This window comes from Tachyglossus aculeatus, chromosome 2, assembly GCF_015852505.1.
Source record: "Tachyglossus aculeatus isolate mTacAcu1 chromosome 2, mTacAcu1.pri, whole genome shotgun sequence".
NCBI classification, from domain to species: domain Eukaryota; kingdom Metazoa; phylum Chordata; class Mammalia; order Monotremata; family Tachyglossidae; genus Tachyglossus; species Tachyglossus aculeatus.
Genome location: NC_052067.1, coordinates 41,346,877 through 41,374,216, shown reverse-complemented (window position 1 = coordinate 41,374,216; position 27,340 = coordinate 41,346,877). Strand labels below are relative to the sequence as shown.

Here is a 27,340-nt window from a genome sequence, read left to right as displayed (position 1 = left end):
TCCCCCTCTAGACTGTAAGCTCCTTGTAGGCAGGGATCATGTCTGCCACCTCTACTGTATTGTACTTTCCCAAGCACTTAGTACACTGACCTAGGCACAGTATCTGAGACAGATCATTCGCTGGTGCCGCCCCATTTCACAAATGGGAAACTGAGGCAGGGAACGCTAACGCCTGCCCAGATGGACCAAAGATAGGTTAAAACTTTTGTGTGTGTGTTTGTGTGTGCGGTCTACATTAGTATCTTGGTGTTAACCTGACACTTGGCTTTCAGCTCTCGCACTCCTCATCTACTACTAAGTCCTAACAGTGCTTCCAGTGAATTTTTCTTGATCTGCCCCCTTCCTCTCCACCCAAACGGCTACTATCCTGGTCCAAGTTCTTGTCATCAGTCCTCCTCCCTGGTCTCCCTCCCCGCAGCCCCTTCCCCCTCCATTCATCAGCACTTAGAACGGTGCTTTGCACATAGTAAGCGCTTAACAAATGCCATTATTATTATTATTATCTATGTAAACTGCTGCACTGATCATCTTGGAGCATCGCTAGGCTTGATTGATTGATTTGGGGCCACCTGAAAGAGCGAGCAGTTTAGGGAGGTTGTGTGGCCTAATGGAAAGCGCACAGAGCTGGCAGTCAGGCGACCCAGGTTCTCGTCTCAGGGCCAGTATCCAACCTATCTTGTATCTATCCCAGTGCTTTGTACATAGTAACATAGTAAGCGCTTAACAAATACCATTAAAGGGCAGGGGGGCATTTCTTGATTCCCCTATCGATACCACCTGAATTGGCAAACAGATGGAGCTCTGCTGGATGGGAACTACCTCCCCAGGGCCAGCCTGGTCTGTCTTTAGGAGGAGGAGGAAGAGGAGGAGGAAAGGGAGGAAGAGGAGGAGGAGGAGGAAGAAGAAAAACAGCAATTGTCCCTTTAGGAGGCAGGTGTTGAAGAGGCACCGGCTTTCTTAAGAAAAGAACTAGGGCACAGTGTTAAACCCAAATAAGCTAAGAACCCCTGGGACCTGCCACACAGAGAAGAAATCAATACAACCAATGGAACAGGAAAAAAAATCTGTAATTTGAAGAGACCATATTATCAAATGATTGGGATTAGTCCACGGGTCTGAGAAGATCTGGAAAAAACTGGAATATAATTTTCCATCTTGATGAAAACTGGCTCCTTAGGTGAAAAACACTGGCTAGTGGAATCCTAGGGTAAAGAGAAGGTGGACAACTCTGCTGAGGTGAGTGACCTCAGGTGAGTGACAATTTATTGCTGAAATGCACTTTCCAAGCACTTAGTACAGTGCTCTGCACACAGTAAGCGCTCAGTTAACATGATTGATTGAATGAATGAATGAATGACTGTGATGGTAGCAAACTCTTCACTTGGGAATGGGGAAGATACTAGCTTCTGCTAGTGAAGTGAATAATCAAAATAAAAATTATAACAATAACAACAATAATTGTGGTATTTGTTAAATGCTTACTATGTACCAAGCACTATGCTATGCTCTGGGGTAGGCACAAGAAAATCAAGTCAGAAACAGTCCATGTCCCCCCACAAGGCTCACAGCCTAAAAGGGAGGGTGAATCCCCATTTTACCGATGAGGACACAGAGGCACAGAGAAGTTAGGGGACTTTCCAAGGTCACACAGCAAGCAAGTGGCCGAGTCGGGACTTGAACCCAGGTACTCTGATTCCCAGGACTGTGCTCTTTCCATTTGGCCTCACTGCTTCTCCAAAGCTGCATAATCTCTCTGGATTCAAGAACACTATTGCCCAGGAAGGAGTATGAGAAGGTCACCATCCCTCATGGCTCTTTTAGGAAGGAGCCAACTTCCAAAAAAAAAAAAAGATGTGAACCCCGCCCCAACACTGTCCAGGTATGCAATTTGAGAAAGGAGGAGAGAAGGAGTGGAGGATTCTGACCATTTGTAGAAAGAGGAGTCAAGAGTTACATTCCAGACAACTTTAGAGGACTCAAGCTATTCTTCAGGAGGCCCCAATGTCCCCTTAGCCTATGTCCTGGACATTTTCTGGCAGATCTCTGTCTGCCTGAGAGTGGAGGGAATGTGGCTGGCTTCCCGCTCAGCTGGGAATTTTCTCTTTCATTTCTTCTGCCCCAGCTTGAGGGGAAACTGGATAAATATTTATCAGAGGAATGATCCAAACAGCCTTCAGGGACACCTATGGCTCTCCCAGGCTGGAGCCCCATTTCCCCATCGACCCTACATCTGGCTGAAGACGGACCACAAGCAGAGACAGAGAAATGGGAATTCAGCCCCACTGAGGGAAGGTGCTGGTGGGAGAGAAAACTGACTCCCTCCAAAAGAAATCCCATTTTCTCCACTCATCGCTCGGCCTCTAGGGAAACAGGCCCTGGCAGGTGAGCGACGTCAGACTGACAATGCCAACTGTAAGAGCGATGATTCTCCCGGCCTCCACTCCGCTCCCACTTCTCCTACAGGACTCCCGTCAACTTTGATGGGCACCCCGCAGCCACGGAGAACAACCAACGGCCTGAAGTCTTTCATCCAGGCCGCTCGTGGTTGCAGCTGCAGATTCTCAAAGTCATCAGTTGTATTTTTATGAATCTGGGTCATTTTAGACTGCCACGTAACCCTGTCTCGCAGACAAGTACGAAAGATGCATCCACCCAGAAAAAACGCGATGGGCAATGATCCTTATCCCTCACCCTCCTCTAAGATTCCCCAAGCAGCACCATCAGGACTTCTATATCCACTGAATAAATAAATCCACCCTAATCCAGCCTGCTTTATAACAACTATCGTCAAGGCTGGCCCAACTTCTGGAACCCAGAGACACAGGGATTCAGTGATGTGGGGAAGAAGGACACAGACCCAAAGTGATGCACAGACAGGGAAAAGGAGACCCAGAGACAAGAGTCCCAAATGCAGAAATAAAGAAATAAGACATATCACTCATGCGCTGTTCAGCTACGGAACCGGCTCCTCTACCCTCTCCCTCCCCAAAGTCCCAGCTGAGCCGAGGGATGGGGAAAGGCAGTGCTGAATGGGCTTTTTGCCAAGTCAATGAGGTCTGCCTCCCTTTGCGGACACCTGGTGCACTTTATTATTATTTGTTAATGTGTCAGGCACTTTTCAACACGCAGGCGCGGCTACAAGTTAATCAGATTGGACACGGTCCCTGTCCCACGTGGGGCTACCAGTCTAATGGAATTTGGCTGGACTGAACTGGGGATTCGTCCCCAAGCTGGTCAGGCCGAAGTTTGGAGGTGTCCCCCTGACTTTCACTTTTCCTCAACCATCGTGGTATTTTCTGGGAAAACCTCACCAGGAGATGATGAAACCCCCAAGGATGCTGAAAAGAAGCTTCGAAGATGGCTTGTTTTCCCCCTAAAAGATGCCATTGTTTGAAAAATTAAACAGGGCAGAGAAAGTTGTGTGTGGACCCTTTCCACTGAGGGTCAGGGGGCCCTGGAGGATGGGTTGGGGGGGGACGAATCTCCCCCCGACAGTGAACGGTGCAGAGTTTCTGGGCCTTTTCCTTCAGTGCTTGGCACAAAGGATCGCTCTGAGGAAAGGCTAATCAGAGCTGGAAGGGTTAAAAGAGGTGACAAGGCACACGGTGAAATTCCTGCTCCTTTGAAAAGAATGTACCATCCGCAGAGTGGGACAATGCTGTTGGTTTCTTCTGGTCAGTTACTCTCCTCCATTTCCAGGAGTTCATCTAGGTACTCCACAACTTCTCCCTGTCGTGACAAAAATCACACAATGGATCAGTTCCTAGCAGGAAACTGGGGGGGTGCTAGCTGGGATGGTGGAAAAACTAATAATAATATTAATAATGATGACAATAGTATTGATTAAGCACTTACTATGTGCCAAGCATTGCACTAAGTGCTGGGATACCAGATAATCAGGTGGGACACTGTCCCCATCCCACTTGGGGCTCACAGTCTAAGTAGGAGGGAGCGGGACTTAATCTCCATTTTACAGATGAGGAAACTGAGGCACAGAGAAGTTAAGTGACTTAGTCAAGGTCACATACAGCAGACAAAAGGTAGGGCTTGGGATTAGAACCCAGGTCCTCTGATTCCCAGGCCCGTACGCTTTCCACTAGGCCATGGTGCTTCTGACTGACTGATACTTGGAGAAAAAAGTAGAATTTGACTGGAACTGTTTGTTTTGCAGCCTCAATGTCCAACTTTTTTTGTTGTCATTATCTGTTAAACACTTACTATGTGCCAGGCACTGTACTAAGCACTGGGGTACATACAAACTAATCCCCGTTGGACCACAGTCCCATCCCAAATGGCACAGTCTTAATCCCCATTTTAAAGATGAGAGAACTGGGGTTCAGAGAAGTGAAGTGACTTGCCCAAGATCACACAACGGACAAGTAGAAGACCCAGGATTAGAACCCATGTCCTTCCGACTCGCAGGCCTGTGCTCTTTCCACTAGGCCACATATGACAAGATCCTGGAGGCCAACTGCTGCCATATTCCTTCCAACCTCTCTTCTTCAATGGGAAATCCTCTGAGGGCAGGGACCGGCTCCAACCTTGACTAGGGACCTCCAGGGGCCTGGGAATCAATCAATCAATCAATCAATCATATTTATTGAGCGCTTACTGTGTGCAGAGCACTGTACTAAGCACTTGGGAAGTACAAGTTGGCAACATATAGAGACAGTCCCCACCCAACAGTGGGCTCACAGTCTAAAAGGGGGAGACAGAGAACAAAACCAAACATACTAACAAAATAAAATAAATAAAATAGATATGTACAAGTAAAATAAATAAATAAATAGAGTAATAAATATGTACAAACGTATACATATATACAAGTGCTGTGGGGAAGGGAAGGAGGTAAGATGGGGGGGATGGAGAGGGGGACAAGGGGGAGAGGAAGGAAGGGGCTCAGTCTGGGAAGGGAACTCTAAGAGGTCTCAAACCATCCGTCCACGGGCGGCCTGGAAGAATACTAACGTTAGCCGTTCTTGAAGCACCCCCGGAGCGATACTGTTCTCATCTAGTTGCTAAGATATTTGAACAAAAACATCGTTGGGGCAAATATCACTCTCTCGTAGACCTCGTAATAGAGCCGACTAACGAGACCTGGATTGACTTAAGGAAAAATAACTTTGGCTTTGCGACCTGAACTTTCCGTGCAGATCCAGTGAGAAAACCTCCTTTAGGAATGTCGAGGCTGTAAGAGCTAGATGTTTGAAATGAATAGCGCGTCTGCTGTCCGTGAGGCAGGGGACGACAGGGAGGGTCGCCTCAACAGCTTAACTCTGGAGCGTGTCACTGGGACCTTGTAGAAGGAGCAGCGCAGGCTAGTGAAAGGCACTGCCCGCGATGAGTTTTTGGTCTCGAGTCAGAGACAAACATTAATATAAATAAATAACAAATATGGACAACAGTGCTGTGGGTCTTAGGGTGGGGTCAGTAAAGGGTGAAAAACCAATTGACACAGACGGGAGTGGGAGGAGAGGAAACGAAGACTAAGTCAGGGAAGGCCTCTTGAAGGAGACGTGCTTTTAATACGGTTTTGAAGGTGGGGAGAGTGATCGTCTGTCAGATATAAAGACGAGTTGTTGCCAGCTTGTACTTCCCAAGTGCTTAGTACAGTGCTCTGCACATAGTAAGTGCTCAATAAATATGATTGAATGAATGAATGAATAAAGAGGGAGGGCATTCCAGGCCAGAGTTAGGATAGGGGAGAGACAGATGAGATAGAAGAGATAGAGGAGTCAAGTGTGCAGGCTGGCTTGTAGGAGGAAATCAAGGAGATGATTAAGAGGGGGCAAGGTGATTGAGTGCTTTAAAGCTAATGGTAAGAAGTTAATGTGGAAGTGAATGGGCAACCACTGGAGGTTCTTGAGGAGTGGGGAGACACGGACTGAATGTTTTTGTAGAAAAATGATTCGGACAACAGAGTGAAGTGCGGACTGGAGCGAGCAGGGAAGTCAACAAGGAGGCTGAGGCAGTAATCAAGGCAGGATAGGATAAATCATCATCATCATCATCAATTGTATTTATTGAGCGCTTACTATGTGCACAGCACTGTACTAAGCGCTTGGGAAGTACAAATTGGCAACATACAGAGACAGTCCCTACCCAACAGTGGGCTCACAGTCTAAAAGGGGGAGACCGAGAACAAAACCAAACATACTAACAAAATAAAATAAATAGAATAGCTATGTACAAGTAAAATAAATAAATAAATAAATAAATAAAGAGAGTAATAAATACGTACAAACATATATACAGGTGCTGTGGGGAAGGGAAGGAGGTAAAATGGGGGGGATGGAGAGGGGGAGATAGGAGGGGGCAAGGGGATTAAGTGCTTTAAAGCCAACGGTGAGGAGTTTTTGTCTGATGTAGTGGTGGATGGGCAACCACAGGAGTTTCTGGAGGAGTGGGGACATAGTCCGAACGTTTTTGAAGGAAAGTGATTCGGGCAGCAGAATGGAGTATGGACCAGAGTGGAGAGAGACAGGAGGCAGGGAGGTCGGCAAGGAGGCTGCTACAATAATCAAGGCGGGCGAGAGGATAAGTGCCTGCGTTAATGTAGTAGCAATTTGGATGGAGAGTTTGGTTGTGACGTGAGGGGCGGAGATGCAGCGTCGCTCAGTGGAAAGAGCCCGGGCTTCGGAGTCAGAGGTCAGGGGTTCAAATCCCGGCTCCGCCAACTGTCAGCTGTGTGACTCTGGGCAAGTTGCTTCACTTCTCTGGGCCTCAGATCCCTCATCTGCAAAATCCTTGGATTATGGTGGTGGCAGTTTGGATGGAAAGGAAAGGGTGGATTTTAGAGATGTCTTGAAGGTTGAACAGACAGAATTTGGCACCAGATCTAATATGTGAGCTGAATGAGAGAGATGAGACGAGGAGGATGACGCCAAGGTTCTGGACTTGTGAAATAGGGAGGATGGGAACTTGCACTTCCCAAGTGCTTAGTACAGTGCTCTGCATACAGTAAGTGCTCAGTAAATATGACTGAATGGATGAATGAATGCTTCCAGTGATTACCAGTAAAGACAGTTGTAGGACAGGGTTTGGGCTGTAAGATAAGGAGTTCTGTTTTGGACATGTTAAATTTGAGGTGTCGATGGGACATCCAAGTAGAAATGTCCTGAAGGCGGGAGGAAATATGAGACTGCAGAGAAGAAGAGAGATCGGGGCTGCTGATATAGATTTGGGAATCATCTGCATAGAGATGGAAGTTGATGTCATGGGAGAGAATTAGTTCTCCATGGGAATGGGTGTAGATGGAAAATAGAAGAGGACCGAGAACTGAGCCTTGAGGGACTCCCACAGTTACCGGGGGAATCTCAGGGTAAAATATCACCTCTTCCCCATCTTGATCCTCAAAGCTGCAGAACTTCAACCAGGGCGGGGACAGAAGTTGTGGGGACTCGTGGAGAGGCTGGGCATCTCCTCGCTCCTGGCTCCCTGCAACATGTTCTAACCCGTAAGGAACCAAAGAGCTTTACAATTTCCTTCCACACCTCAGGTGCCGGTGAAACGTCCCTATAGCGTCCTCCTGTTCAATTAGGTATTTTAACAACCCCGCATAGAACAACCTTAAAATTTTTCCTTACAAGTCTCAGCCAAGAGGCTCAGAAAGCCAAACTAACCCCAGGTAACCAGGACGTAGCTCTCCAAGATGTAGGAAGAAAAAACATCTTCACTGCCCTAGAAAACATTATCCCGAGGTTTCCTGGTATTTACAGCTTTACGACCGTAAAAATGGCTTCGCTGGCAATAGGCCTGAAAGCCTTTCGGTGAGAGAGCCTCTTTTGAAACCTGTGGGACATTGGGCCCCCACAGATCTGTTCTGAACCAAGACAGAGGGAGGGTGGAGAGATTTTTATCCCAGCTGGTTACAAAATCAACACCCTTGGCACTTTTACAAGCACTAGTCTGAGTTATTTTTTAAAAAACTATGATACATGTGTGGCATTTGTTGAGCACCAACTGGATCCTAAGCACATCAGTGTGGCCTACTGGAAAGAGCACGGGCTTGGGAGTCGGTGGACCAGGGTTCTAATCCCGGCTCTTCCTGCTGCCGCTGTGTGACCTTAGGCAAGTCACTTCACTTCTTTGGGCATCAGTTATCTCATCTGTAAACTGGGGATTCAATAATACTATCATCATCAACCGTATTTATTGAGAGCTTACTATGTGCAGAGCACTGTACTAAGCGCTTGGGAAGTACAAATTGGCAACATATAGAGACAGTCCCTACCCAACAGTGGGCTCACAGTCTAAAAGGTAATACTACTAATAATAGTAGTAATAATAATATTAAATGTGGTATTTGTTAAGTGCTCACTATGTGCCAGGTACTGTACTAAGTGCCGGGATGGGTACAGGCAAAACAGGTTGGACCCAGTCCCTGTTCCACATGGGGCTCACAATCTTAATCCCCATTTTACAGATGAGGGAACTGAGGCATGGAGAGGTTAAGCAACTTGCCCAAATCACACAGCAGACAAGTGGTGGAGCTGGAATTAGAACCCAGGTCCTTCTCCTGCTTACTCAGACTGCGAGCCCCGGTGGGACTGGGGCTTAGAACAGTGCTTGGCATATAATAAGCACTTAACAAGTACCATTATTATTATTACTAAGGCCTAGGAGAGGATAAGAGAAACATGACTCACTTTCCTTACCCTCAAGAAGTTCAAAATCTAAAGAGGGAGACAGAAAAATGATCTGCAAATATTGTGTACAGGAGGATATAACAGAAATTGATACAAATATGTAAGAAATAATGATAATAATGATCATAATAATTGTGGGTATTTAACTATTTACAATGTGCCAAGCACTGTATTAAGCACTGGGTTGCTACAAGATAATTACATCGGACACAGTCCTTACCCAACATGGAGTTCAGTCGAGAGGGGAAGGAGAACCCGTTTTACAGATGAGGAAACTGAAGCATGGAGGAGTCAATTAGCTTGTGCCCAAGATCACATGACATGAAATCAATCAATGGCATTTACTGAACGCTTACTGTGTACAGAGCACTGCACTAAATGCTTGGGAAAGTACAATGCAATAGGGTTGGAAGACGTGTTTGCTGCCCTATAGGAGCTTACAGTCTACAAGGGGAGACAGACATTAAAAGAAATTAGAAATAGAACTGGGCAAGGAGCACGTTAATTAGGTCGGACACAGTCCCTGTCCCACCTGGGGCTCACAGTCTAAGTAGGAGGGAGAACAGCTATCCCCATTTTACAGTTGAGGAAACTGAGGCACAGAGAAGTTAAGTGACTTGCCCATGGTCAGACAGCAAGGAATTGGCAGGGCTGGGATTAAAACCCAGGGCCTTCTGATTCCCAGGCCTGTGCTAAAATCCACTAAGCTACGCTGCTTGCCTTGTACGCTAAAATTTCTCATTCCTGATTTTCTCCTCCCTACACCACCAAGAGCCCAACAGAAAAATATTTCCCAGAGTTAGCATGATGCTTCTGTAATTTCTTCACATAGACTTGGGTCCTAACTTTAAAGGTCATTTTCTTTTCAAGATTAAGGAAGAGGAATCCACATGTATCTTTTCCCTGCAACATGGAGAGTGCTAGTTTTGAAGGTAAATAGCAAATTCACTCCTTCCCCTGGTAAAATTCAAAACTGATCTCTGAAGAAAAAAAAAACAGTGGCCATCATAGACAAGTAGCAACACATGCTCTCTTTTGGACTACGATTACCCCATGTTAGACCCCAGGACTTTTCCTTCTGATGCCTCGTGAAACATTTGATAATATTTTCTGAAAGCATCCTCTCCCAGCCCTCTTGACGATGATGGCAGTTCTATAACATTTGCTACTTTAGCTCAGAAAATGTGCTCTTTGTGGCTGGAGTGATTTCATCTTTGCAATTCAGTAGAAGAAAAAGAAAAAAAAATCAAACATCTCAATGATGTCATCCAATCGTGAACCTCAAGCAATTCATTAGGCTGATCTGATGAGTGAAGTTTCACGGCATTACTCATAACAACACATAAAATGCTACTCCTGGCTATATGAAAAGAGAAAAATAACTGCAATGAAAGCTCAGAGTCATTTTAATTGTACAGATGATTTTGTGGCAAATATGATTTTACGGTTGCTTTTAAGACCTGTCTGGAACGCCAGTACTGTATGTTCCTCGGGTGTCACCTACTGCTGAAAGCCACAGTCGTTAAAAAATTTGGCTCATCAGGGAAGAAATCGCTTGTCTGAATTTCCTAAAAATCACTTATTTTCTTGGCTACTGTCCTAAATGATCTAAAAGGATACATGTGTTCGGGCCAGTTATTCCCAAATCAGTTCTTATTCTCTGGATAATAAAATCCTGGAAAGGGCTATCCAAAAACTCCATCCCTACTGTTTTTTAAGTGTTTGTTAAGTGCTTACTATGTGCCAAGCACTGTTTGAAGCATTAGGATAGATATAAAATAATGAGGTTGGACATAGTCCATGTCCCACATGCGGCTCAAAGCCTAAGTAAGGAAAGAATGGAAATCCACATATCCAGAGTTTATAAATCAATCAAAGGTATTTATTGAACACTAGGTCAATCACCCGGGTTCTAATTGCAGCTCTGCCAATTGGATGCTGTGTGACCTGAAGCAAATCACTTAACCTCTCCATGTCTCGGTTACCTCATCTGTTAAATGGATATAATAATAATAATAATACTGATGGGATTTGTTAAGCACTTACTATGTGCCAGTCACTGTTCTAGGCGCCGGGGTAGATACAAGGTAATCAGGTTGTCCCCACATGGGACAACATGTAAAATCCCCATTTTACAGATGAGGTAACTGAGACCCAGAGAAGTTAAGTCACATAACTGACAAGTGGCGGAGCCGGGATTAGAACCCATGACCTCTGACTCCCAAGCCTGTGCTCTTTCCACTAAGCCAGGCTGCTTCTCACGTTGCTGTTTGAGGAGGATATGAACTCCTCCTTCTCCCTCTGACCCAGACTTGTGAACCCCATGTGGGAAAGGGACAGTGTCCAATCTGATAAGTCTGAATTTACCCCAACGCTGGACACATAATAAGCATTTAACCAATACTATTAAAAAAAAACCCCTGCCTGGAAGCAAGGGAAAGATCGGAAGACCTCTTGAGATCTCTTGGAAACAGTGTGGCCTAGAGGAAACAGAGGACCTGGGTCCTAATAATGGCTTCATCACTTGTCTGCTGTGTGACCTTGGGCAAGTCACTTAACTTCTCTGTGTTTCAGTTTCCTCATCTGTAAAATGGGGATTACGACTATGAGGCCCATGTGGTACCAGGACTGTGCCCAACCCGATTATCTCGTATCTACTACAGTGTCTGGCACAAAGTAAGCGCTTAACAAATACCATTATAATTATTATTATTATTCCAACTAAAGAATTTCACGGATCTATACAAACTATAGCAATGCTGAATTTCCATAAGCTTGTTGACTGGATACACACACCCTTCGGTCTAGAAAACTTACCTCATCATCATCCATTATATTTTCCTTGGCAAATTCATACAGTTCCTTCTGGATTGTGGTCACATTGAAGTACTGAACAGCTTCCTATGGAGAAAGAAATGAAGGGAAAAGGGGAAAACTATTTTAGAACACCAAAATGTGCGCAATTGTTTTCATGCAGGAAGAGAGCTGCCAGAGACTGGATTATGGCTTTATACCATCTAGGGGGATTCTGCAGTCACTGTTAAAGCTGAGGGAGGTCACGACCTTGAACCTGTCACAACTTTGGACAGGTTACGACCTTGGGCAGGTCGCAACCAAGGGCAGGTCATGACCTTCTTGGAGGTTCAGGCCCTGCCTCTTTAAGTGGAGTTAACACTACCAGTTTCTCCCACAAGGCTTGTGCGGCGGCAAAATGTAAGCTGGCCTAATTTCCACAGAAGTGCTCTGGAAATATTGGAAGACAATACAAATAAAAGAGAAGCAAAGGGAAGGTAAACTAAAAGGTGCGGTTCTTTGTTCATGTGTCTCTGAATCAAACACAAAACTCGGAAAGAAGAGGGGAAGGTGGAGCAGCAGGAGGAGAATCAAAGACACATTTTCGGATGGAGCAAAGTTAATATTAATGGTGACAAGAACTATGAAAGTAAGTTAACCTTATATGTCAACATCTGGGAGTTTGGTGTTTCATGTACTGCATGCTAATTAATTAATAATAATGGTATTTGTTAAGTGCTTACTATGTGCCAGGCACTATACTAAGCCCTGGGGTGGATACAAGCAAATCGAGTACAGTCCCTGTCTCACATGGGGCTCACAGTTTCAATTCCCATTTTACAGATGCCCAGAGAATAATAATAATAATTGTGGCATTTATTAAGCACTTACTATGTGCCAGACATTGTACTAAGCGCTGGGAGGGAATACAAGCAAATCAAGTTGGACACAGTCCCTGTCCCAAATGGGGTTCACATATTTTAACCCCCATTTTAGAGATGAGGTAACTGAGGCACTGAGAAGTGAAGTGACTTGCCCAAGATCAAACAACAGACAAGTGGCAGAGCCAGGATTTGAATCCATGGCCTTCTAACTCCCAGGCCTGGGATCTATCCACCATGCTATCCACTTCCCCAATACTGCAATTATTATTATAGTTATTCTCCATGAGCCACACACTGTGGTATGCACCTGGATAAAGAAAATCAATACATAAATAAATACAGGTGCCAGGCACTGTTCTATGTAGATACAAAATAATCAGGTTGGACACAGGATAAATACTAGATAATCAAATCGGGACTCTGAATCACAATGACTGCTCAGACAAGAGCCTCCTGTGAAGCCGGACTTAGGGGAAGATCTAGAGAGCGGCAGAGGGAGATGAGGGTTGATTCATTCATTCATTCAATCAATCATATTTATTGAGTGCTTACTGTGTGCAGAGCACTGTACTAAGCGCTTAGGAAATACAAGTTGGCAACATATAGGGACGGTCCCTACCCACCAAAGGGCTCACAGTCTAGAAGGGGGAGACAGACAACAAAACAAAACATGTGGACAGGTGTCAAGTCCTCAGAATAAACAGAAGTAAAGCTAGATGCATATCATTAACAAAATAAATAGAATAAATAGAATAGTAAACATGTACAAGTAAAATAAATAGAGTAATAAATTTGTACAAACATATATACAGGTGCTGTGGGGAGATGGAGAGGAGGAGAGGAAAAAGGGGGCTCAGTCTGGGACATAAAATCATCCCGGCCCTCCAGAATCAGAGGGCCATGCAGATAACTCCCACGTGCCCAGACCAGCGGAGGAACTAGCCACCGCGTTAACAGGGGAGATGGTAAGCTCATTGTGGGCAGGGAATGTGTCCACCAACTCTGTCCTGTTGTTCTCTCCCAAGCACGTAGGACAGTGCTCTGCACACAGCACGCGCTCAATAAATACAATTGACTGATTGATTGGGAGAAGAAGAAGCCGTCCCCCTTGAGAGGTGGAAGTAGTAATAGTATATATGAAGGGCTTAGTGTGGGGGTTTTTAATGGTATTTTCTAAGCGCTTACTTTGTGCCAGACACTGCATTAAATGCTGGGTCAGACACAAGCTAATCGGAATGGGCACATTCCAGGTTCCACGTGGGGATCACAGCCTTCACCCTCATTTAATAGACGAGGGAACTGAGGCACGGAGAAGCTAAGAGACTTGCCCCAGTTCATACAGCAGACGAGTGGCAGAACCAGGATTAGAGCCCAGGTTCTTTATTTTGATGGCATCCGTTGAGCGCTTACTATGTGCCGGACAGTGTAGTAAACGCTGGGTGGATACAAGGTAATCAGGTTGGACATAGTCCCTGCCCCACATGGGGCTCAGAGTCCTAATCCCCATTTTTCAGATGGGGTAACCGAGGCACAGGGAAGTGACTTGCCTGAGGTCGGAGCAGACAAGCGGCAGAGCTGGGATTAGAACCCAGCTCTTCTGACCCACAGGCCGGGGCTCTCTCCACTATCTGTGGGCAGAGCGTTGTGCTAATTTCTGGTGAGGACTGAAGATGGTCTCTGGCCCTCATGGAGCTCACGGGAAATAAGAAATAGAGAGGGAGGGGAAGGACGGAATACACACAGCACTTACTGGTCTGGGTTGGAAGTGGTCATCAGTGAGCTCCCACTTGTCTTTATGGTACTGGTAATACACCAAGTTCTGCTTCATGACTTCATCTTTCTGATCAAAGAGCATGTAGCTCGCCACACAAGGGGCGGCGTTCTTCAAGTCATTCACTGGATTCGAAGAAAACACGGCACGTCAGTGATGAGGCCGCCTGGCCTGGTGGCTAGAGCCCGGGACTGGAAGTCAGACGGTCCTAGGTTCTAATCCTGTCTCTTGTATGCTGTGTGACCTGGGGCAAGTCACTTGACTTCTCTGTGCCCCAGTTACCTCACCTGTAAATGGGGAGGGAGGCTGTGAGCCCCATGTGAGACAGGGACTGTGTCCATCCTGACTAAATTATATCTACCCCAGCATTTAGGACAGTGCCTGGCATATAGTAAGTGCTCAACAAATACCGTTAAAAAAACTGTCTATCCACAGGCCCTGAATGGATAACTCAGCTTCCCAAGTGGACATATAGAGGCCTAATGAATGAATTAATTATGGTATTTGTTAAGCAACCATGTACTAGGTGCCAAGCACTGCTCTAAGCGCTGGGGTAGATACAAGTTAAGCAGATGGACACAGCTCCAGTTCCACATTCAAAGCCCTAATGAAGGCTCACCTCCTCCAAGAGGCCTTCCCAGATTAAGCCCCCTTTTCCTCAGCTCCCCGTCCCCTTCACCTTGACTTGCTCTTTTTGCTCTTGCCCCTCTCCCACCCTACAGCACTTATGTATCTAGGTATATATCTATAATTCTATCTATTTATATTGATGCTTGTTTACTTGTTTTGATGTCTGTCTCCCCCCTCTAGACTGTAAGCCCTTTGTGGGCAAGGATTGTCTCTACTGCTGTATTGTACTTTCCAAGTGCTTAGTATAGTGCTCTGCACACAGTAAGTGCTCAATAAATACAATTGAATGAATGAATGAATAAATGAACATGGGGCTCACGGTCTAAGTAGGGGGAGAAGAGATTTTTTTAATCCCCATTTGCAGATGAGGAAACTGAAGCACAGAAAAGTTAAGTGCCTTGCCCGAGGTCACTGAGCGGATGGTTGGCAGGGCTGAGATTAGGACCCAGGTCCTCTGACACCAAGGCCCATGATCTTTCCCTTAGGCCGTGCTGCTAACTTAACTGACTCCATGAAAACAGAATGGTGAGCAAAAGACCAGTCAATGGATGGAGTGTGCCGTACTTTAGGAAGCTAGATGAAGTACATCAATGCCAGGGGTTGAATTGGTGATGGAAGCAGGGGAAGTGAACTTCCCCAAACTCTGCCCCTGCCTCCCCACGCCCACAGATCCGTCCCAGGGGGGCAGGGAGAGGGGGACAAGGGTCAGCAGGCCAGGGGAGAGGGAAAGTTTGAGGGAAGAGAAGGCAGGCAGAGAGGGTGGGGGAGAATCGGGCGGTAACCAGAGAATTAAGTGACCACCAGTGGTTGGCTCTGATGCCTTCCCACTTACGCTTAGCCTTTCTGCTTCGACTTTGGCTTCAGGGCACACCAGTTGGAAGAAGGACAGACGCCCCAGACACTGACCAAACAAATGGTCCCCGAGATGGCAGCAGGCCAGGCATTTGGCGAACACAGCCGAGAATCCTCCCTCCCACCTGCAACTCCCAGTTGGGACCCACACAAGCAGGCCTGGCCATGGGAAATTTGGGACGTTTCACCCGGGATGCTTTCTCCTGGAGCGGAAGGTAACTTATGGACTCCGCCCAGTTTCCCGAAAGGGCTCACCTTTATAGTAAGCGAACTGCAAGTAGTGATACATGGTGGCGACAAACTTCTCCACGACGTAGCCTCCTACCACCGGGGTGAGGCTGTCTTCGCACTTGAGCTTGCATTCCAGAACTTCGATGTAGTGATCTGAAGGAGAGGGACGAACGTGTGACACAATGCTCGTTCACCTGATTCTGAACCAGATGACGCTAACTATTCCGTGGGTGTTGAATTCATACGAGTGGGTTGTCTGTTGCCATCTGGCACCGAGGACCAGGCCTAACCCGCGATTGTCTCTGAATCGAGCAGCTGACTGAACCCAGACACTAGGGTTCATAAGGTAAGAGAGCAGCTGCTTCTTGGTCACACTGTATTAATCATTGTCAATGGTATTTATCGAGCGCTTACTGCGTGCAGAGCACTGTACTAAGCGCTTGGGAGAATACGACAGAGTTGGCAAACACGTTCCCTGCCCACAGTGAGCTCACATTCTAGAGGGGTGTGTATTTGGACATTTGCTATTCGTCCTGCCCCCAACCCCGCAGCGCTTATGAACATACCTTTAAATTATCTATTATAAATCACTTATTTATTCATATTAATGTCTGGCTCCCCCTCTAGACTGTAAGCTTGTTATGGGCAGGGGATGTGTCTGCTAATTCTGTTGTATTGTACTCTCCCAAGCCCTTAGTACAGTGCTGTCCATATAGTAAGGGCTCAATAACTAACCCTGACTGATTGATTAACTGGGACTGAAAGGGAGGTTTTGGTGAAGTGTTTTGGCTTCACCTTTGAGTCGCACCTGAAACGCTGCCCTGAGTCAACTGGAAATTCAGATATTCTACAGGAAATGAGTCAGGGCCTTTGGGGAAACAGTGAGTCTACTTGGAGAGGTGGTTATGGCAGGGCTCAGCAAACATCACAGAGAAGCAGCCGTGGCCTAGAGGAAAGAGCCCAGGCCCGGGAGTCAGAGCAATCAATCAATCAATCAATCAATCAATCGCATTTATTGAGTGCTTACTGTGTGCAGAGCACTGTACTAAGCGCTTGGGAAGTACAAGTTGGCAACATATAGAGACCGTCCCTACCCAACCGTGGGCTCACAGTCTAAAAGGGGGAGACAGAGAACAAAACCAAACATACTAACAAAATAAAATAAATAGAATAGATATGTACAAATAAAATAAATAAATAAATAGAGTAATAAATATGTACAAACATATATACATATATACAGGTGCCGTGGGGAAGGGAAGGAGGTAAGATGAGGGGGATGGAGAGGGGGATGAGGGGGAGAGGAAGGAAGGGTCTCAGTCCATCCCTAGTCTGCTGTGTGACCTTGGACAAGTCACTTAGCTTCCCTGTGCTTCAGTTCCCTCATCTGTAAAATGGGAATGAAGACTGGGAGCCCTCTGTGGGACAGGGACTGTGTCCAACTTGATTAACTCGAATCTACTCCAGCGCTTAAGTACGGTGCCTGGAAAATAGTAAGTGCTTCACAAATACCATTAAAAAACAAGAATCATGAAGGGAGAGGCATTGACAAATGGATCTCTTGAGAGGGGAAAGATGACGGTCCCTGGAGAGGGTGTGAGGTTCACCCATTGGGTGAAATGCCAGCTAAGGCTCCGTAATGGGGGTAGACTGGCCCAGAATTGAGCCCAGTTAATCTCATTAGGCCACAAGGAGCCGAGCCGGGCAAGCAGCATTCCTCTCCTCCTCCCCATCCCCCCTGCTCTACCTCCTTCCCCTCCCCACAGCACTTGTATATATTTGTACAGATTTATTACTCTATTTATTTTACTTGTACATATTTACTATTCAATTTACTTTGTTAATGATGTGTATATAGCTTTAATTCTATTTGTTCTGACAACTTTGACACCTGCATGTTTTGTTTGTTGTCTGTCTCCCCCATGTAGACTGTGAGCCGGTTGTTGGGTAGGGACTATCTCTATATGTTGCCAACTTCCCAAGCACTTAGTACAGTGCTCTGCACACAGTAAGTGCTCAATAAATACGACTGAATGAATGAATGAATGGTGGATAGAGTACAGGCCTGGGAGTCTGAAGGACTTGGGTTCTGATCCCGGCTCCGCCACGCATCTGCTGTGTGACCTTGGGCAAGTCACTTCCCTTCCTCTGTGCCACAGTGACCTCATCTGTAAAATGGGGATTAAGACTGTGAGCCCTCTGTGGGACAGGGACTGTGTCCAACCTGATTTGCTTGTATCCATCCCAGCTCTTAGTACAGTGCCCGGCACATTTTAAGCGCTTAGCGAATGCCACAGTTATTATTATTATCATTATTACTCTATGCCACTTGGGTGGTCCTTTCAGCCTGGTTTTCAGTGTCCTCCTTTGCTCCCATCACTCAGTTTTATCACCTCGCCCCCTCCTACCTCACCTCCCTTCTCTCCTTCTCCAGCCCAGCCCGCACCCTCCGCTCCTCTGCCGCTAACCTCCTCACCGTGCCTCGTTCTCGCCTGTCCCGCCGTCGACCCCCAGCCCACGTCCTCCTCCTGGCCTGGAATGCCCTCCCTCTGCACATCCGCCAAGCTAGCTCTCTTCCTCCCTTCAAAGCCCTACTGAGAGCTCACCTCCTCCAGGAGGCCTTCCCAGACTGAGCCCCCTCCTTCCTCTCCCCCTCCTCCCCCTCCCCATCCCCCCACCTTACCTCCTTCCCCTCCCCACAGCACCTGTATATATGTATATATGTTTGTACGAATTTATTACTCTATTTATTTTATTTACACATATTTATTCTATTCGTTTTATTTTGTTAATATGTTTTGTTTTGTTGTCTGTCTCCCCCTTCTAGACTGTGAGCCCGCTGTTGGGTAGGGACCGTCTCGATATGTTGCCAACTTGTACTTCCCAAGCGCTTAGTACAGTGCTCTGCACACAGTAAGCACTTAATAAATACTATTGGATGAATGAATGAATGAACTAAGCTGGCCAGGCCAGGAAACAAACGCGTGAATAAGTGATTTCCCACTTTTTTTTTTACCAGGGAAACCATAATGATGAGGGGGTTGGGGAAGTCTGGGTTATGCAAACCATGAGAAGCAGCATGGCCTCGGAGTCAGAAGACCCAGATTCAGTCAATCAATCAATCATATGGCGATTCCGTCCCTCCTGTTTGTAACTACCCTTTCCTCCCATTTTGATTTTCGACATTGGGATACACTATGGGGAGAGGTTTAAGGGGGGCAGGGGAAGTCTTACAGCCCTGAAGTAGCGGGGAAGACAGAAGGAGGAAAAAGCAGGAAGCGGAGTTGCTAACTTAGCTATCAGCACAGTGCCAATCCCCCGACAGTGATGCGCCCTTCTCCTCCTCAAAGCTAACTACCCCATCCTGTTTCTTGACTTCTGACATTTCCTAAGAACCTGCAGTGTGGGTCAAGGAGATCTTTGCAGCTGCCTGTTCAAGTAAATAATAACAATGATTATGGTATTTTTTAAGCGCTTACTTTGTGTCAAGCACTGTTCTAAGCGCTGGGGTAGATACAAGGTAATTAGGTTGGACACAGTCCCTGTCCCACGTGGGGCTCGCAGTCTCCCTCCCCGTATTACAGATGAGGTAACTGAGGCCCAGAGAAGTGAAGTGACTTTCCCAAGGTCACACAGCTGACAAGTGGCGGAGCCAGGATTAGAACCCGCGTCCACTGACTCCCAAGCTGGTGAAATGGCAGCATATTCACAGTGTTTGACCTGCTGCGTGACTTTTCGCAAGTCAATTAACTTCTTTGGGTTTTTTATTTAATGGTATTTGTTGTTAAGTATGGATGATGATCCACACATTCATCCACTTTGGAAACAGTAACTCCGGGCAGAAAAGCCCAGACATCTATTACTCTATTTATTTATTACTCTATTTATTTATTTATTTTACCTGTACATTTCTATCCTATTTATTTTATTTTGTTGGTATGTTTGGTTCTGTTCTCTGTCTCCCCCTTTTAGACTGTGAGCCCACTGTTGGGTAGGGACTGTCTCTATGTGTTGCCAATTTGTACTTCCCAAGCGCTTAGTACAGTGCTCTGCACATAGTAAGCGCTCAATAAATACGATTGATTGATTGATTGATCTCACTGGCAGAAGGTGCCCTCCGCAACTGGCGGAACCCACCTGCGATGGAGAGATAAAAGTCTTTGAAGTCTTTGATCTCCCTGGACCCCTCGCAGACGGCGAGACACTCATAAAAGGTCTTGAAGAAGTCCGTCAGGGCCAGCTCCATGTCGGTGATGGCGGTTCTCCAGTTCTCTCCGTTGTACGCCCTCACAGCCCTGATAAAGAGGCTCTGAAAGGCAAGAAGAAACCGCTCGGTTTTCCATAGCTGACCCGGTTGCCCGGGAGGATTGTAGGTAATTCTGACAGGATTTTTGCCCGCCCTCAGCCCCATTCTTTTTTCTTAACGGTATTAAGTGCTTGTGTGCCAAGAACAGTGCTTGCACATAGTAAGCGCTTAACAAATACCATCATTATTATTATTACTCTGTCTCAGGCACTGGGGTAGATACAAGCTAGTGAGGTTGGACACAGTTCACGTCCCGCGTGGGGCTCACAGTCTTAATCTCCATTTTACAGATGAGCTCAATGAGGCCCAGAGAAGCAAAGCGACTTGCCCCAAGTCACCCGCAGACAGGTGGCCGAGCGGGGATTAGAACCCAGCTCCTTCTGACTCCCGGATCTGTTCTGTTTCCACTGGGCCACCCTCCTTCTTGTCTTCCCACGCTTCTACAGGGTGATTTCCGTACGCCCCAGTGCCAAAGTGGGCAATCCCATCTCCCCGTTACACCCATCTGCCGCTTAGCACCACTGATAGCTTTCCGCTCGATCCCGACTGGGAGGACACACGGCATGAACCCACTTCATAAGATTTGGACTCCAAGTCTATCATGTGTTCCTCTGCCCCAGGCATACTCTTGTAATACGCCATGTTTCGTTGCATCATTTCATCTTCCGGGTGCTTGAGGAGAAACGTATGAGCAGCTGCGATGGCCTTTGGAAGGTTATTCGCCTGAGAGAGAGAGGAGGAGGAGAAAGTACTTTTTTTTAAGGAAAGAAGCTTTAATGACTTTGTGGAAAGAAACCACGGCTCAGTCGAATGTTTGTCCAGTCCCTCTCTCTGCACATTCACATCCCCCCCAACCAAACAGCAATAACAACAACAATAATAATGATCATAATGGTATTTACTAAGTACTTGCTACGTACCGGGCACTCTACTGAGCGTTGGGATATATAAAAGTGAATCAGATGGCAAAATTGTGGTTCCAGATGGGGTTCGTGGTCTAATTAGGAGGGAGAGCAGGTAGTTACATCCTCATTTTAGAGGTAGGGAAACCAAAACTCAAAGTCCCAGGTTCTAATTCCAGCTCCACTATTTGTCTGCAGGGTGACTTTGGTGACTTCTCTGGGCCTCGGTTACCTCATCTGGGAAATGAGTATTAAGATGGTGAGCCCCATGAAGGACATGGACTGTGTCTGACCTGATTATCTTATATCTACCCCACCGATTAATACAGAGTCTGTAACGTAGTAGGCACTTAACAACAAATACCATTAAATAAAAAACCCAAATAAGTTCATTGACTTGCGAAAAGTCACGCAGCAGGTCAAACGCCGTTGTAAGCGCTGGGGTAGGTATAAGTTTTGGGTTTTTTTTTAAGCACTTACCAAGTGTCAAGCACTATCCTAAGTGCTGAGGCGGATATGGTGTAGTGAATGGAGCACGGGCCTGGGAGTTAAAACGTCCTGGGTTCTAATCCCGACTCCGCCACTTGTCTGATGTGTGGACTTGTACGAGTGACTTGATTTCTCTGTGCCTCAGTTCCCTCATCTGTAAAACGGGGATTAGGACTGTGAGCCCCATGCAGGACAGCGACTATATCCAACCCAATTTGCTTGAACAGCACAGTGCCTGGCACGTAGACAGCGCTTAACAAATACCCCAGTTATTATTATTATGATTAAGTTCACCGGGTTGTACATAGTCCCAGTCGCTCACGGTCTGAGCATCTCTCACAGCTGCTTAGAGGTGGGGAGGAGGATCAAAAAAGTTGATCAAAATGCCACCTCGACATTATCCAACATCCTCAACTGCCCCACTTCTGACTCGTCTTTTGGAAGGACTGATAAAATACAAGGGTTTGATTCGGGAGCACTGCCAAGCCATTCCAGCAATCAATCAATCAATCGTATTTATTGAGCGCTTACTGTGTGCAGAGCACTGTACTAAGCGCTTTGGAAGTACAAGTTGGCAACATATAGAGACAGTCTCTACCCAACAGTGGGCTCACAGTCTAAAAGGGGGAGACGGAGAACAAAACCAAACATACTAACAGAATAAAATAAATAGAATAGATATGTACAAGTAAAATAAATAAATAAATAAATAAATAGAGTAATAAATATGTACAAACATATATACATGTATACAGGTGCTGTGGGGAAGGGAAGGAGGTAAGATGGGGGGGATGGACAGGGGGACGAGGGGGAGAGGAAAGAAGGGGCTCAGTCTGGGAAGGCCTCCTGGAGGAGGTGAGCTCTCAGTAGGGCCTTGAAGGGAGGAAGAGAGCTAGCAATGGAAAGAGAAGACACCCCTCAAGTGTCAACAAAACTCTTGTGCTCGGCTGCCACATCCACGTTGTCGGCAGAGATGAGTAAGAGGCAGGATGGGGCCTGCTGGCTTTTCAGGTGCGGGAGGAAAAGAGCCTTGTTTTTTGCCCATTTGGAAACTCTGATGGGGGCTATGGAACCACCACCTCACTGCCCCAGCAAAATGAGCAGAGCACTTTCTGCAGAGCACTGTACTAAGTGTTCGGGAGTAGGACTAATCAGGTTGTAGACGGTCCCACCATCCTTCCCGTCTCACAAGCCCGTAACCTTGACGTTATCCTTGACTCTTCTCTCTCATTCAACCCACAGAGTCAACCCATCACCAAATCCTGTCGCTCCCACCTTCACAACGTCGCTGAGATCCGACCTTTCCTCTTCATCCAAAACGCTACCGCATTAATGCAATCACTTATCCTATCTCGCCTAGATAAATGCATCAGCTGAGAAGCAGCGTGGCTCAGTGGAAAGAGCACGGGCTTTGGAGTCTGAGGTCATGGGTTCAAATCCCACTCAGCCAATTGTCAGCTGTGTGACTTTGGGCAAGTCACTTAACTTCTCTGTGCCTCAGTTACCTCATCTGTAAAATGGGGATTAAGACTGTGAGCCCCCCCATGGGACAACCTGATCACCTTTTAACTTCCTCAGCGCTTAGAACAGTGCTTTGCACATAGTAAACGCTTAATAAATGCCATCATTATTATTATTATCAGCCTCCTTGCTGACCTTCCAACCTCCTTCCTCTCCTCACTCCTGTCCATCCTTCACTCCATTTCCTGGATCATCTTTCTATAGAAACATTCAGGGCATGTCACCCCCCTTCTCAAAAATCTCCAGTGATTGCCTATCCACCTCTGTATCAATCAATCAATCGTATTTATTGAGCACTTACTGTGTGCAGAGCACCGTACTAAGCGCTTGGGAAGTACAAGTTGGCAACATATAGAAAAAGTCCCTACCCAACAGTGGGCTCACAGTCTAGAAGGGGGAAACAAACAAACAAAAACTCCTAACCATTGGCTTTAAAGCACTCCATCACCTCCCACCCTTCTACCTCACCTCACTGCTCTCCTCCTACAACCCAGCCAGCACCCTTCACTCCCCTGGTGCTAACCTTAATAATAATAATAATGATGATGGTATTTGTTAAGCCCTTACTATGTGCCAAGCGCTGTTCTAAGCGCTGCAAGAAATACAAGGTAATCAGCTTGTCCCATGCAGGGCTCACCGTCTTCATCCCCATCTTACAGATGAGGTCACTGAGGCCCAGAGAAGTGAAGTGACTTGCTCAAAGTCACCCAGCAGACAAGTGGCAGGGCTGGGATTAGAACCCACATCCTCTGACTCCAAAGCCCGCACTCTTTCCACTAAGCCACACTGCTTCTCACTATGCATTCATCTCACCTGTCCTGCCTCTGGCCTGGAATGCCCTCTCCTCAAATCTGCCAGACAATGACTCTCCCCCCCCTTTCAAGGCCTTATTGAAGGCCAATCTCCTCCAGGAGGCCTTCCCAGACTAAGCCCCACTTTTCCTCATCTCCCACTCCCTTCTGCATCACCCTGACTTGCTCTCTTTGCTCTCTCTCCCGCCTCCACCCTGCCCCACAGCACTTAGGTATCTATCTGTAATTTTCTTTATTTGTATTGGTGTCTGTTTATTCGTACTGATGTCTGTCCCCACCCCCTCTAGACTTTGAGCTCACTGTGGGCACGGATTGTCACTGTTCATTGTTGTATTGTTGTATTGTATTGTATTGTACTTTCCCAAGTGCCTAGTACAGTGCTCTGCACACAGTGAGCGCTCAATAAATACGACTGGATGAATGAATGGATGAGACGGGATGGAGAGGGGGAGGAAGCAGGAGATGGAAAGATGTGGGGAGGAGGCAGGGGATGGAGAGAGGGGTGGAGGTGGTGGATGGAGAGAGATAATAATAATTATGGTATTTGTTAAATGCTTAACTGTGTGCCATGCACTGTACTAAGCACGGGGGTGGATACAAGCAGAGCGGGTTGGACACAGTCCCTGACCTACATGGGGCTCACAGTCTCAATCCCCAATTTCCAGATGGTGCGGGGAGGAGGGGTGGACAGTAGAGGGAGGCAGGTGCGGGGAGGCAGGGGATGGAGAGAGGGGAGGAGGTAGGGGATGGACAGTGGGAGGAGGTGGAGGACGGAGAGATGGGGGGGGAGGTAGGGGATGGACAGTGGGAGGAGGTGGAGGATGGAGAGATGGGGGGAGGAGGCCGGGGATGGAGAGAGGGGAGGAGGCAGGGGATGGACAATGTGAGGAGGCAGGGGCTGGAGAGAGGGGAGGAAGTGGGGGATGGAGAGAGGGGAGGAGGTGGGGGATGGAGAGAGGGGAGAAGGTGGAGGATGAAGAGATGGGGGGAGATGGAGGATGAAGAGATGGTGGGGGGGAGGCCGGGGATGGAGAGAGGGGAGGAGGCAGGGGATGGACAGTAGGGGGAGGCAGGGGCTGGACAATGGGAGCGGCAGGGGCTGGAGAGGGGGAGGAGCTGGGGGCTGGACAGTGGAAGGAGGTGGAGGATGGAGAGATGGGGAGGAGGCGGGGGATGGAGAGAGGAGATGAGGTGGGGGGCTGGACAGTGGGAGGAGGTGGAGGATGGAGAGATGGGGAAGAGGCGGGGGATGGACAGTGAGAGGAGGTGGAGCATGGAGAGATGGGGAGGAGGCAGGGGATGGAGAGAGGGGAGGAGGTGGGAGATGGAGAGATGGGGGTGGCTGGGGATGGACAGTGGGAGGAGGTGGAGGATGGAGAGATGGGGGAGTAGGTGGAGGATGGAGAGAGGGGAGGAGGCGGGGGATGGACAGAGGGGAGGCGGTGGGGGATGGAGAGATGGGGGAGGAGGCCGGGGATGGAGAGAGGGGAGGAGGTAGGGGATGGACAGTAGGGGGAGGCAGGGGCTGGACAATGGGGGGAGGCAGGGGCTGGTTAGAGAGGAGGAGGTGGGGGATGGAGAGATGGGGGAGGAGGCCTGTGATGGAGAGAGGGGAGGAGGCAGGGGATGGACAGTGGGGGGAGGCAGGGGATGGACAGTCGGGGGGGGTGATGGAGAGAGGGGAGGAGGTGGGGGATGGACAGTGGGAGGAAGTGGAGGATGGAGAGATGGGGGAGGAGGCCGGGGACGGAGAGAGGGGAGGAGGCAGGGGCTGGAAAGTAGGGGGATGGCAGGGGCTGGACAGTGGGAGGGAGGTGGGGGATGGAGAGAGGGGAGGAGGCAGGGGCTGGAAAGTAGGAGGATGGCAGGGGCTGGACAGTGGGAGGGAGGTGGGGGCTGGAGAGAGGGGAGGAGACCGGGGCCGGCCGGTGGGAGGAGGTAGGGAATGGGCAGAAGGGAGGAGGCGGGGGCCGGGGAGAGGGGAGCGCGGGGAGCTCGGCTGACCTTGAACCAGGCGAACTGGAGGAACTTGTAGGGCTCCCTGGCCCTGAAGTCCCTCAGCAGGTCCCGGCTGGGCTGGGCCTGGCGGAAGGCGGGCAGGCCCTGCTTGCAGCGCTTGAGGCAGTGGGCCCGGAGGACCAGGGCGCCCAGGACCCGCAGCTCGGCGGCCTCGGGGGAGCCGAGGCGCCGGGCCCCCGGCCAGCCCCCGGCCTGGCTGCAGTTCTGGTGGCAGAAGGCCTGGCTGTCCTGCAGCAGCCGGTGGAGCCGGAGGCTGAGCTGCAGGTGATGGGCGCTCGAGGCCCACTGCTGCTGGCCGTACTGGTCGAGGCCGTGCCTGTAGGCCGCCTCCAGGGCCATCAGCTCGGCCCGCGGGAAGCTGCGGAAGCTGTACTGCTCGTACTGGGCCCAGGACAAGCCCCAGCACAGCAACAGGCCCCACCACGGACGGGGGGCCGCACCCCTGCCTCCCACCGCCATCGTCCACAGGGCCCGGGGAGACCACCACGTAGCCAAAAAGGGAGGGAGGGAGGGAGGGAGGAAGGGGCGGGCGGTCCAGGCACGCCCCATCCCTTCCCCATCCCCTCCCCTTCCCCAGGAATGTCTCTTCATCCGCCGGATTGCACTTTCCTGGCGCTTAATCATCATCATCGTAATGGTGATGGTATCTGTTAAGCGCTTACTCCGTGCAAAGCACTGTGCTAACCGCTGGGGAGGTTACAGGGTGATCAGGTTGGCCCACAGGGGGCTCACAGTTGTAATCCCTGAGGTACAGAGAATCAATCAATCAATCAATCAATCGTATTTATTGAGCGCTTACTATGTGCAGAGCACTGTACTAAGCGCTTGGGAAGTACAAATTGGCAACACATAGAGACAGTCCCTACCCAACAGTGGGCTCACAGTCTAAAAGGGGGAGACAGAGAACTGAACCAAACATACCAACAAAATAAAATAAATAGGATAGAAATGTACAAGTAAAATAAATAAATAAATAGAGTAATAAATATGTACAACCATATATACATATATACAGGTGCTGTGGGGAAGGGAAGGAGGTAAGATGGGGGGATGGAGAGGCGGACGAGGGGGAGAGGAAGGAAGGGGCTCAGTCTGGGAAGGCCTCCTGGAGGAGGTGAGCTCTCAGCAGGGCCTTGAAGGGAGGAAGAGAGCTAGCTTGGCGGAGGGGCAGAGGGAGGGCATTCCAGGCCAGAAGGAGGACGTGGGCCGGGGGTCGACGGCGGGACAGGCGAGAGCGAGGTACGGTGAGGAGATTAGCGGTGGAGGAGCGGAGGGTGCGGGCTGGGCAGTAGAAGGAGAGAAGGGAGGTGAGGTAGGAGGGGGCGAGGGGATGGACAGCCTTGAAGCCCCGGGTGAGGAGTTTCTGCCTGATGCGCGGATTGATTGGTAGCCACTGGAGATTTTTGAGGAGGGGAGTAATATGCCCAGAGCGTTTCTGGACAAAGATAATCCGGGCAGCAGCATGAAGTATGGATTGAAGTG

At 48.3% G+C, this 27,340-nt stretch overlaps 1 protein-coding gene across 1 annotated transcript; it reads right to left on the bottom strand.

Moving 5' to 3' along the window:
- Positions 1-3,069: 3,069 nt before the first annotated feature.
- LOC119946420 (cartilage associated protein) lies at positions 3,070-26,330 on the bottom strand. The gene is made up of 7 exons (XM_038767712.1): positions 25,844-26,330; positions 20,689-20,838; positions 19,947-20,118; positions 15,834-15,962; positions 14,076-14,221; positions 11,466-11,549; positions 3,070-3,729 (listed from the first exon to the last, which is right to left on the bottom strand). Exons 1-7 carry the CDS (start codon positions 26,315-26,317, stop codon positions 3,676-3,678), a joined length of 1,209 nt encoding a protein of 402 aa, XP_038623640.1. The 5' UTR covers positions 26,318-26,330; the 3' UTR covers positions 3,070-3,675.
- Positions 26,331-27,340: the final 1,010 nt, after the last annotated feature.